The sequence below is a fragment of the Pantherophis guttatus genome, chromosome 1 (assembly GCF_059756535.1).
Source record: "Pantherophis guttatus breed Tessera chromosome 1, ASM5975653v1, whole genome shotgun sequence".
Classification (NCBI taxonomy): domain Eukaryota; kingdom Metazoa; phylum Chordata; class Lepidosauria; order Squamata; family Colubridae; genus Pantherophis; species Pantherophis guttatus.
In genome coordinates this window covers 262146576-262159988 of record NC_142063.1, presented here as the reverse complement: position 1 = coordinate 262159988, position 13413 = coordinate 262146576, and the positions used below count along the sequence as shown (strand labels likewise).

Genomic DNA, 13413 nt, shown 5'->3' with positions numbered 1-13413 from the left:
GATGCTGGGTTTCATTCCTGGTGATGCTCTGCCAGGCCTCTACTGCAACTGTCTTCAGTTCCTGCTTGTTCTTGGGGCATTTTCCCTTCAGTTTTGTCTTCAGAAAGTGAAATGCATGCTCAATGGGATTCAGGTGAATTGACTTGGCCATTCAGGTCAAGTGATTGACTTGGCCATTGCATAACATTCCACTTCTGTCCGTTCAAAAACTCTTTGGTTGCTTTTGCAGTATGCTTTGGGTCATTGTCCATCTACACTGTGAAGTGCCGTCCAATGAGTTCTGCAGCATTTGGCTGAATGTGAGCAGATAATATTGCCCGAAACACTTCAGAATTCATCCTGCTGCTTTTGTCAGCAGTCACATCATCAATAAATACAAGAGAACCAGTTCCATTGGCAGCCATACATGCCCACGCCATGACACTACCACTACCATGCTTCACTGATGAGGTGGTATGCTTAGGATCATGAGCAATTCCTTTCCTTCTCCATACTCTTCTCTTCCCATCACTCTGGTACAAGTTGATCTTGGTCTCATCTGTCCATAGGATCTTGTTCCAGAACTGTGAAGGCTTTGTTAGATGTTGTTTGGCAAACTCTAACCTGGCCTTCCTGTTTTTGAGGCTCACCAATGGTTTACATCTTGTGGTGAGCCCTCTGTATTCACTCTGGTGAAGTCTTCTCTTGATTGTTGACTTTGACACACTTACACCTACCTCCTGGAGAGTGTTCTTGATCTGGCCAACTGTTGTGAAGGGTGTTTTCTTCACCAGGGAAAGAATTCTTCGGTCATCCACCACACTTGTTTCCCATGGTCTCCCAGGTCTTTTGGTGTTGCTGAGCTCACTGGTGCATTCCTTCTTTTTGAGAATGTTTCAAACAGTTGTTTTGGCCACGCCTAATGTTCTTGCTAGCTCTCTGATGGGTTTGTTTTGTTTCTTCAGCCTAATGATGGCTTGCTTCACTGATAGTGACAGCTCTTTGGATCTCATCTTGAGAGTTGACAGCAACAGATTCCAAATGCAAATAGCACACTTGAAATGAACTCTGGGCCTTTTATCTGCACATTGTAATTGGGGTAATGAGGGAATATCACACACCAGGCCATGGAACAGCTGAGAAGCCAATTGTCCTATTACTTTTGGTCCCTTAAGAAGTGGGAGGCACATATACAAACTGCTGTAAATCCTACACCGTTCACCTGAGTTGGATCTACATACCCTCAAATTAAAATTGACAGTCTGCAGTTAACACACATTGTGTTTGTTTCATTCCAACTCCATTGTGGTGGTGTATAGAGCCAAAGATGCTAGAATTGTGTCGATGTCCCAATATTTCTGGACCTGACTGTATATGTATATGTGTGTGTGTGTGTGTGTGTGTGTGTTTGTATACTGTATACACATATACACACACATATATAATATAAATATATACTTTTATATATAATGCATATATAAATATATACTTTTATATATAATTTCAGATGCTGCTAACCACAAGATAATGTGCAGTTATTCTATGTTTAGGCCAGTGGTGAAATCCAAATTTTTTAACTACCAGTTCTGTGGGCGTGGCTTGGTGGGCATGGCAGGGGAAGGATACTGCAAAATCTCCATTCACAGCCCACTCCTGGGGAAGGATACTACAAAATCCCCATTCCCTCCCCCTCCTGGGGCCAGCCAGAGGTGGTATTTGCCGGTTCTCCGAACTGCTCAAAATTTCCACTACCAGTTCTCCTGAACCTGTCAGAACCTGTTGGATTTCACCTCTGGTTTAGGCCCAGGAGTAATAAAGGTGAAAGAGAGTGTTATATATATTACATTTAAATTCTTCAAAAGAACTTGAATGAGGTCAGCTAAATTAAAGCTATTTTCTCCTCAAATTCCATAAAACGTAACATTTTCTAAAAAGTAGATGATATCAGGATCCTAGGCAAGGTTACATTTTGCTTTTCCTGTAATGCACATCCTTATTTCCTAACATATATTGAACAGTACCATAATAGGTCATGTAATGATCAAAAATTGATTGCCATATATTTTTTTTCTATCTTTGATAAGGAGAGTTACATTTTTCCACTGAATAATTATGTGTTAACCTTTTAAAACGGGTGTCAAACTCTATTTCATTGAGGGCCGCATCAGGGTTGTGTTTGACCTTGGGACAGGGGTGGGCGTGGCCAGCTCAACATCACTCGTGTTGGGGGCTCCTGTGGTGGCCCAAGCACTCTGCCAGCGAAAACAGGTTCCCGAGTTCTGTTTTTGACTGCGATGGCCTCCTGTAACTCTCTGCAGCAACCCCACACCCCACTCGAGCTCTGTTTTTGCTGGCATAGGCACAGCAAGCCAGATCTAATGACCCTGTGGGCCGGCTCCGGCTCCCTGGCCTTGAGTTTGACATCCCTGTTTTAAAATGTTCCCTGCTGAGTTATGCATGCTTATGCAATTGGGTGGCCTAGTTATTTGGTCTAGTTATTTCCCAATCAACTTACATTTCTATGTCCATTTATTTAGAGATCATCTTCACTAACAAAGTATGAGATTTCTGAGTAAATATACCAAGACTTCTTGTGCACATGAAGGGATCAGAGTATCAATTTTAAACTTGTTTTATTCCATTAAAGGGGTTAACTAAGGGATCTTTCCAGTTATCATTTTCTTGCTCATATTTAAGAGTCTATGGGTTTTATTTTTACACATTAGTTAACATATTGGCAGTTCTAGGAAATGCAGGGTTTTTTTTTCTTTCTGTGGTGGCGAAATTATTCATTTCCTGCAAATAGTATAATGAGTGGTGTGTGCTATTCCTTTCACTTTGGCCTTGAACGGACTTCCCTCTTTCTGTGATTTTGCAAACTTTGAAAAAGCAGCATAAGGGTACCCTTTACAGTTTATAGGTTGAAAACTTTGGTCATGTTGGGTTTCCCGTTTGCCAACTTTTATCCTTATACTGAGTTTACTTAATTCTTCTTTGAAATGTCCAGATGGCAGAAAAATTGTAACAAATAAATTCCAGGCTTGCATCAGAAACTCAAGAAAACCCACAGTCCTAATTTAGAAAAATTAGCTTTGTATGTGGGATAAAAACACACAAAATAAAGCATAGTTAGGAATAGGTCTTAAAAAGACAAATGCTATGTTAAAACAGAAAAAATGCAGAAATTAAAGATAGGGCTGTGAAAAAAATATACAAGTGGCAGAGCAGTTCCTTCTGTAAAAGAAGGGTATAAATGCAAACGTGGTAAATGTCTAAGCAGGGATAATGGGGGTTTGACGGGTTCAAGTAATCATGGTTTGCTGCTGATTAAGGAATTAATATGTAATAAGTGAGACAGCAAGCTCAAGTTTGATACTTGATTTGATCTTACAAAGTTCATCATGCTAAGCCACGAATTCCATAATAACTGATTACCTGTATTCAATGTTCTAATCATAAACCAGGTTTTCAGTCAACAGTGGCTAGCTTGACATGACATCTTAATCAAGTGCAAACTTGTAGTAGACCTTAAAAATCATAGATTTGGAGACCTGCTGGAATGGCTTCCAGGTTGTTTCTTAGGAGAAACAGGTTTTAAGCCCTCAGGGTAAGAAAAATAGTCAGTTTGGAACAGGAGACAGGATGATGAATGTCAGGCTTACCCAAAGCAGGGACAAACTAGGCTACAACTCCACAGAGACTTGGATGAGCGCAACAAGAAACTATAGCTTAATTGCCATTCTGAACAGCAGCTGCAACAGAAAATTAGCTGTCTCCATTAACCAGGCAGGAAATGGTACTGACTTGTACTTCAAGTTCAAAGCCTCTGCTTTTCCCTTCTGCTGCAGAGAAGACTTGTAGAAATAAACAAACAAGCTTATAAATTAAATAAATAAAAAATAGAGAAGACACATCCTAATGGGGGAAGGCTAACAAAAAGAGCACAGATGTATTTCATCTATTGAAGACATTTACAAGGTTACATTCTCTATATCTATCTATTTTCCAACAATTCATTTTTGATAGATCAGATTCTCCTGCCCTTATAATGGGTCCCTGAAAAGCAGAGGAGATGCACCTTGCCAGATAAGAAAATAAGAACAACTGTTATAGCTGGCACTCGTTAAAATGAGGAGCCAAATTAATATGTGTTAATTGGAGCCATTATTTATGAAGTGTGTTGTATGTCGGGAGCAAGAATCAGGGATGTTAGCTAAGATTCCTCTCTTTCTGCTAGCCCACGTGGGAGCATATAATATGAAAAAGAATAATTACCATTTTATCATTATTTACTTGGAAGATCTAGAAAGGACATTCAAGCACCAAGGGCTCAGACAGACTTCCCATTCATACAGTTCTAGAAGAGAACTAGAAAGGGAAAGAAAGATAAACACCAGGGTGCAACTGGCAAGGCAGATGGCATAAATGAGAATCATGTGACATCTGAGGCTATGGTTTGAGTTAAAGAAGTGAAGGATTGCTCTCGGAAGGATTGATAAAAATGTGTTTTAACTAAATGTGCTGAGCTTGCTTACTTCATTTAATTCTTTGAGATGTAGACGATCAAATCTTGACATAAGATAAAGAGGTAAAGGTAAGGAAACTGGAATGTTTCTATAATACGGCTTATTAAGCTCAATGAAAAATCAGCAGGGGAAATGACTTGTAAAGCACATAGTGTTTGTGGTCTGCTCACAATATGGGAAAAAACCAAAATGAGACCGAATTATTTAACTATAGGAGGGCAAGTAAAATTAAATTGATTGCATGGTTTGTTGATTGGAATACAAAGAGTAAGGGAATAAATTTCTTCAAATAGAAGACAAGAAATGTTAAGGGAGGAAGAGTCATACAATATCTTATAAGTATCTACACTTATAAATCCAAGTGGAAATCAAATTCCAGTCAGCAGAATATCTTTGCCATGTAAATGTAACTATTTTCAAGGCTGGAGTCTCACTCTGCCTAACAGTAGACCAGCCTACTGTTAGGCAGAGTGAGACTGCTTTCTCTGGTTTTAATACCTGGATATATGCTAGAGGAGAAAGGAGCAAGAGCTTCATTAGTTTATTCTCAATTTTTTCCAGATGCTTATTTCTTTTAAATGTACTGCTGTGTTCTAGGTGGCCCACCCTCTCAGATAGCCTGAGACATGATGGAGGGTGCTGTCCCTTGGGCAGCATTATAGCACAAGTCAGCCGATAACATTTTATTCTTTGACTTGGCAACATGTTTTGGAATTATTTGAGAAGGAATCCTCTGTCTTGGTCACAGTTTTCTGTACAGATAGTCCTTGACTTACAACCACAATTTACCCCAAAATTTATGTTGCTAAGTGAAACATTTGTTAAGTGAGTTTGGCCCCATTTTATGACCTTTCTGTTGTGACCAAGGCTTCCTGAGACAGTAACAATTGCACGCTTAGTCCCAAAAACCCTCTTTTTATTTCAACGGCTATGAATTCCATTCATTCACAGCCTGTAATGAGTCCCAAGCATTTTGTGAATAGTCCGACAGAAGTCTGCCATAGTCTTTCGGGATAAGGCTGATAAGCACTCACCTTCATCTCCCTTGAAATGCTGCCAAATACCTAATTGCCAATTAGCTTTGCAAGGCCAAATGGAGCGCAAAGTCAAAATGGAACTTCAAAGCTTAAACCGACCAGAACAAACAAAGTTGCTTCCTGCAAAGGCTCATGTCCCTTTGCTCCACCTTTATGTCTTATGGGAGAGGCCAATCATCTCCAAACCTTACTCCCAAGTCGACCCTTTTGTCTTAACTGTTCTTGTTTTCTGGCAGCTCTGCGCATGCGCGCACTGGGAACAGGCTCCCCCTGTTCCTCTGCCTTGCTGATGTCAGACTCTGGAGGCTCCAGAGTCAGCACATAACTCCCAGATGGCCCTGGCCCCATATTTGCCTCTGATGCAGAGCCCTCGTTCGAGCCTTCCCCGGACTCCAGGACTGGCCCATGTTCATCCCCAGCCTCCTGACTGTCCGACTCTGCTGCCAGCTCTACAGGCTGCCTGTGGACCACAACACTTTCTTGCTACAGTTGTTAAGTGAATCACTGCAGTTCTTAAGTTAGTAACACGGTTCTTAAGTGAATCTGGATTTCTCGTTGACTTTGTTTGTCAGAAGGTCGCAAAAGCTGATCACATGATTCCGATACACTGCAAAACCATAAATAGGAATCAGTTGCAAGGTATCCAAATTTTGATCACGTGACCAGGGGATGCTGCAGTCATCATAAGTGTGAAAAACAGTCATAAGTCACTTTTTTCAGTGATATTGTAATTTTGAACTAAATGAACTGATGTAATGGAGAACTACCTGTATCTATCCCTGTGACTTTGTAATGAGCTCCGCATGGTAATACTGCTTTGGCCATATCGTAATCGTAATTTGCTGCTACAGTACTCACCAGCAGTTCATCTCAAGACCTGGTGTGCATTCCCAGTTGACTAACCTGGGGATGAGGATGTTCAACCACAAGTACATTGATGAACAAATGCCGGAGGCACTGTGGGTTTTGCTCGTGCAGGTTTTGCTATGACGGGCATATAATTCTGGCATTATGTAAGAGGCTCTTATGTAAGAGGTTGAAAAGGCTTAACATTATTTTCAGCAGCAATTCCCAACCTTTTGCAATACAGGTAGACCTCGAGTTACGACCACAATTGAGCCCCAAATTTATGTTGCTAAGTGAAAAATGTGAGTTTGCCCCCTTTTTACAACTTGTCTTGCCACAGTTGTTAAGTGAATTGTTGCATTTGTTAAGTTGCTGGTAACATGTTTGTTAAGTTAGTAACAACGTTGTTAAGTGAATCTGGATTCCCCATTGACTTTGCTCATCAGAAGGTCACAACAGGGGATCACAGGACCCCAGGACATTACAATCGTCATAAACCAGTTGCCAAGCATCTGAATTTCAATCACATGACCATAGGGATGCTGCAATGGTCATAAGAGTGAAAAACTATCGTAAGTCACTTTTTTCAGAGCTGTTACAACTATAAGAGGTCACTAAACGAACTGTTGTAAATTGAGGACTACCTGTACAGATGATTCTTGTTTAATGACCACTCATTCAGTGACTGTTCAAAGTTACAACGGCACTAAACAAGTGGGAATTATGACTAGTCCCCAATAATTTTAGCTGTCACCACCTGTGGTCATGGGATTGCGATCCAGGTGTTTGGAAGCCCATATTTCCAACCATCACAGCATCCCACAGTCATGTGATTATGCTTTCCAGCCTTTCCTGCTGACGTCTGACAAGCAAAATCAATGGGGAAGCCAGCAGGAACCCAGAAGTTGCAGTCACATGAGATCCTCACTTAGTGACTTCCATGGTCTCAGTTAAAAACAGCAACTAGGACTACTGGAACTGCTGTCCCTAGGTTTCTGTAGTTCAGTTATGTAGTTTTGATTATGACTATGTAGGTCAGAGGTCTTCAGACTTGGCAGCTTTAAGACTTGTGGACTTCAACTCCCAGAACTCTCCAGCCAGCATAGCTCTTCCACAAGTCTTACAGCTGCTAAGTTTGGGGACCCCTGATGTAGGTTTTCAACTTGCAATCATGTTGCTTAATGACAGTTTTCTGTCCAAATTAGCATTATGAAGCAATGACCACCTGTCACAATCAGAAGGTGTTCCAAGACTTCAGAAAAGACACTTTGCATATTTGAAAAATTTTAACTTCCATTAGGAGTGATGATGAGCTGATGCTGGGCGGAGCTGTCCGGTTCTGTTGAAAAGCAGACATTTGCCTTATTTTATTCCCACCTAGAACCCATAAGTACATGCCACACTGTGTAAGATCACCTTTCTCTCCAGCAATGAAAATAACTTGATGATTCTTGGAATTCCATCCTGTTCTCCTCTGAAGGCCCTTTATTTTCTCTTCAAGTTGCTACTGCCATTTTCACCCAACAGCAGGGGTGGCCTAGCATACGTGAAAAATTATTCAAAAGAAATGCTTTTGACATTCTGAGTTCACCAACATCTTTCTGTGTGTGGATAATATGACCCAACATCTTTCTCTGAATTGCTAGGAGAAGCTGCCAAAAAAAAAAAAAAAAATTGCAGTGGCAAATACTCATTAAACTTAATGAAGTTGTTAGAACAGCCACACCTTATTTTAGGCAGATGTGAAAGTGTGGAAAAAAAGAGGGTATTTTAAAAATAGCAGGAGTGTACTGTGTTCTTCAGAAATTCAGGAAGCTTTGGTTAGCTAGGTCATTGTTTTCTGGGTCAATAAAGATACTGTTACCCAGGCCCCACACATAGTAGGGAATCTATTTATACTCAAATGAAGCCCTATTTTTCCTTCAAGATATTCTGATGAGTTATTTCAGTATATTTGTTTCCCCCACACATTCCCAATAACTGAATCAATAATTTAGTGGACAAAATACAATGAAGGGGGGAAAAATTAAGTCATGTATGATACAGCAAGAAGAAAGTCAATGTGTTCAAAGGAATATTTTGTGCCTCTCCCCAGCAATCAAGAGATTTTAAATGGCCTTGGATTCATCAGATCCAAAGGAGAAGAAACCTGTTCGGGCAGGAATAATGTGGAGTTCTTTTCATTAGATTTCTAATGTAATTCTAGGAAATGGTAGAGAGTAAGGTATTCTTTTAAAATCTTAGATCAGGACAAATTGGGAGCTTCCTGTCTATGTTTTTAAGAACAGGCAGTGGCGTCAGAAAATGCCATCTAGAATTAACTCCAAGTTAAATTGCATCTTGTACATATTCTCGCAAGCAGAAGTTCATGTTCCTACAAGGGAATATCCTAGTCAGGAAATCACTTCCAGCCACTAAGGGCTGTGGTTACTAGATTTCATATTCTTCTTTTACGGTTAATATATTATTATTCTATTATATACCCACATCCGCATCTACACATACATGTACAAATGCATGCTCATCCATCCTATGTGTTTAAGATTTTTTTTTCATCTGTTGGGATGAAGGATTTAGAAAAGTGTGGAGCAGTTACACACATGCACACACAAGTTTTTATAAATGAAATTGAGAGGAACATCCCTCCCCAGGAAATATAAATAAAGTGAAGGAAAACCACACCATAGTTAGGGTTATTCTCACATAAAAATTGTGGGTCAATGTTTTTTTTCTGGAGGTTCTGCCTTTTGTAACCCTGAGATCACAGCCCAATGAGGTTGCCCACTAAGGCTCTTTGTGATTGTTTCAACTGGGATCCAGTCATTTATCTGTCTTTCTGTATTGGTTGTAATACCATTGTTTAAGCATTCCAGGAGTACATAGAGAGCAGGATTACTCACCCTAGGAAGAGATGTTTGTTATCACTTCGTGAGTCATCATTTTAGCTTTACCTCCTAATCATGAAACAGCCCACTGGATTATATAATGCTCTCATATAGACCATGGCAATCTGACCTGGTTGGATTCAAAGCAATTCTCTAGGTCAGTGTTTCTCTACCTTGGTTGTTCTAAAATGAGTGGACTTCAATTCCCAGAATTCCCTAGCTAGCATGGGGAGTTCTGGGAGTTGGTCCACCCATCTTAAAACAGCCAAGGTAGAGAAACCCTGCCCTAGGTTCTTTCATTCCACCTGTTTCCTGACCTTTTTATCAAAGAACTGGAGGATTAACTCAGGAGTTTTCAGCCAGAGATAGTTGCACTCTGCTAGCAGGAAATTGTGTCTTCTTCCTGTAAAAGAGACTCATACAATAATCAGAAGCAATTCTTCCTTATTTCCACAATACTAGTCTTTTACAGATGTAAGGGGTAAAGTGTGCATGAGATAGCAGAAGTGGACATATTCTGACTTGGAATCAGGTCAACTAAGGAAAAAGAACAAACTAGAATGTGATAAACAGGCCAGAGGCAAAAAGAAAGAAAAAGAAACTCCCCACCGCCACCCCGCTCTCTTGATGTTTGTACAGCCTTTAAAAACAAGAACTTGATTTTCGGTTTACTGATTGCCTGTATTTCTCAGGAAGGATCTGACTATAGGAACTGTGTCTTTTTGTGTCCTTTTAATTAATCCTCTTCCCTGGATGAATTAGTTCTCCTTTTGAAGTTCAATATGACTGAACTAGATCTGAGCTATTTCCCACCCATGCAGGTTATTCTATAGTTAGCACTTGGCAATTGTATAAACACTAGCTTCCATGCAGAGTAAGAATTATTTTTACTTACTAATAATGCTTATTGAGATGTAAGTAGTAAGTAGTTTTTGTGGATAATATGACCCATTAATTCAGAAAGTATGTTCATATCAGTGCATTTAATTGTGAATTCAAAGTGTTCACATGGATCTGCACCAAATAAAATTAATAAAGAAACCAGTACTAGAATAGGTTAGTTTAGTATTACTGGTAGTGATACTGTTCCCTCCAAATTTTCATTTTCCCTGGATGATCAATACAGCTTTTGTTGTTTTTTTAACAAAATACTTTGATTTGTACAGAAGATCTATAATATAAACATACTGTGGTCAGATTGTATACAAATGAGTTGGTCATACAAATAGATCCTTGACATTTCCTGTCTAAACCAGACAATGTTACATAATTGTATTATCATAAATATGATCACCAAACATTTGCAGTCCAATATGCATTTACATTTTTTTATCACGTCTTCTCTTTCTTATCGGCTGTCATGTTATTCTTTTTTAAAAAATGAAACTAGTACAAAGCTAGTACAAGAATTAGAGACTTTTACACCTGATTCTCAATGAAATACCGTAGTGCTCCAGTCCAAAAGACAATTGCCATTTGGCCCACAATAACCAGTATTTTTCCCATACTCCAGAAAGAAACTATATATAATAAGAATTCTTGCAGTACCTGTTTTACAGGCCTAAGAAAACAAGTATTTTTTTACCCTGGTCAAAATACAGTTATTCAATGAAGAAAAGGAATATAACAAAACAGGAGTACATTTCCTGTCATCTGGCCAAGCTCTGAATTTTGAAATGAATGTTATATGAACTCAAACAATTAGAATTATTTCTCAAGTTAAATTGTCCTTGATTAAACAGAAATAATTCATGCAGTTTTTAGAGCTTCTAAGGTCCAATTACTAAATCGTTCATTGAGATTGTAAATAGGTGTGGCAGATTGAAGAATCTTTTCTCACCATCTTCCATTATGAGGTAGCATTGAAAATATTGCATTGAAGAATGTATTAATATTGAAACTGCTTTGGTAAAATATTTCGAGTAAGAACAAGATATTTTTAAAAAGGTGTATGTGTGCACAAGTTTGTTTACCAGAGTGGAAAAAAGATATTGCAACTCAGCATTCTACCATCCAAGAACACACATTTATTTATTTATTTAAATTTTTATAGGCTCCCATCTCAATCAATGATTCTGAGTGGCTTGTAATTCAAACATATATACTAGAATTAAAACAATAAAAACATTTTAAAACAGTAAAAAGACTATAAAAACCATCCAAAATATACTATAAAATTAGCTCGAAGGGATCCACTTGTACTGCAGAAACTATACAACACGGTTCTGATAGATCTTTTCTGATTCTCAAGGCACAGAAACCATGCACACATGTATTACTGTAATTTCTGTGCAAAGTAGGAAATTATGACATCCAGCGGCTATTCTTTTTAACTACAGAGACAGACATGCTTGTAATCCAAGCAACATTTCAAAACTTTTTAAAAATATAGTAGTTTCAACACTTTTTAAAAATATAGTTGTTAAATGTATGAAGGAAATCAGAATAGCTATCTGTCCCCATGATTTGCTCTGATGAAAGTTTTGTAAAGTTTTGCTTTCATGGGTCGGCTCCTGTATCAAAACAAAAGGATAGGAAGGATCTCCTACAAACGGTAGTAAACAAACGTAACAGTAAACATTTGGCACATGCTCAGATATTCTTTCTTAAATTGCTGCTTCAAATCTTTCATACAAACGCTGGTAAAAACACTTGGCTAGTCTGAGAAATGAAGACCTGGCTCGCACAAGAATGATTTGGAATTAGCTAATAGATAAACACATTCAATAGTAAGAATGAAGAGACAGTAATTCTCTTCGAGGGATTGCTTTAAAGCAGCCATCCAACTTAATCTAGAGATAATACTAAGAGTTTTTAACTTCCCACAAGGGAAGTTATCTGGAACACTAAGCAAAATTCCACCTATTTAATTTCTGCCTAGGAGACTATCCCGAAATTCCTTTCCCGTAAACTAGAAAGTCATTTTTAAAAATCCCAGAGGGTGGCAAAGCTAGAGCATTTCGTAGCGCTGCCGAGAAAATTACTACAGTAGATGCTATAGGCGGGTCTCCTGCTTCAGCAGGGGGTTGGACTAGATGACCTACAAGGTCCCTTTCAACTCTGTTATTTTATTCGTCTTCTCCTTCAACGTCACATGAGAATTCCTCTCCAAAAACTCCAACCCCCAAGATGCACTTCGACTGTCTTTTTTTTTTTTATTGACGTTTTAAAATTAAAAAGGAAACCGGCCCTTCCATTCGTTTAAAAAGAAGGCGGGGACAACCGTTGACTGGGCTTCTTAGGCTCTAAAGCCCGCCCCTTCCCACCTCGCGAAAATTATGATCGTAACCATCGAAGGATGGCTAGAGAGGAACATTGGCCGCAAGGCGACCTGCGGATGGTAAAGCCGGAAGCGGAAGTGACATCGCCCGGCCGCCTTTTTTTTCCTTCAGGTTCCATTTTCTGAGGACCGTTGGCGCGCACCGGGGCCTGTTCCGAGGTGGCGTCCTAACCTCCCTCGCGCATCATGACGGACCGTTACACGATTCACAGCCAGTTGGAGCATCTGCAGTCCAAGTACATCGGGACCGGCCACGCCGACACCACCAAGTGGGAGTGGCTCGTCAACCAGCACCGGGACTCCTATTGCTCCTACATGGGCCATTTCGACCTGCTCAACTACTTTGCCATCGCCGAGGACGAAAGCAAAGCCCGCGTCCGCTTCAACCTCATGGAGAAGATGCTGCAACCCTGCGGGCCGCCCGCCGACAAGCCCGACGAGTCTTAAGCTTTGCAGCCGTGCAGCCCACCCCGAACGAGGAAGGAAGGAAAGAAGGATGGATGAGGGAGCTCAGCCTTGCCGACCCTGCGGAATCCTTGCCCTCCCTCCCCCCCGGGGAACCATTGGATTCTGCACCTCCTCTTTCCCCCCGCCCGTGACTGCTTGTGGACTTGCGCGGTTAAATTGATCCCGACGAGTTTCGTACACCCTTACATGGCGGGGAGGGCATTTTCTGAACTTTTGCCCTCTGTAGCCTGTGGGGACTTGGGACGGAGACGGAGCAGAGCGGGGCCCGATGGTTTCACGCAGACGGGGCACAGGGGTGGCTTGCTTTGAAGACTTGCAAAGGCATCTTTTTTTTCCCCCAATCATTCCCCATTTTGGAGTGTTTGGGAGGCATTTTCACAATTCGGTTTAAT

The 13413-nt window shown here is 40.2% G+C and overlaps 1 protein-coding gene across 1 annotated transcript; it reads left to right on the top strand.

Annotated features, from left to right (window-relative positions):
• The first annotated feature begins 12638 nt into the window (after nt 1-12638).
• Nucleotides 12639-13141, top strand: SF3B5 (splicing factor 3b subunit 5). The gene has a single exon (XM_034418954.3). It carries the CDS (start codon nt 12740-12742, stop codon nt 12998-13000), a length of 261 nt encoding a protein of 86 aa, XP_034274845.1. The 5' UTR covers nt 12639-12739; the 3' UTR covers nt 13001-13141.
• Nucleotides 13142-13413: the final 272 nt, after the last annotated feature.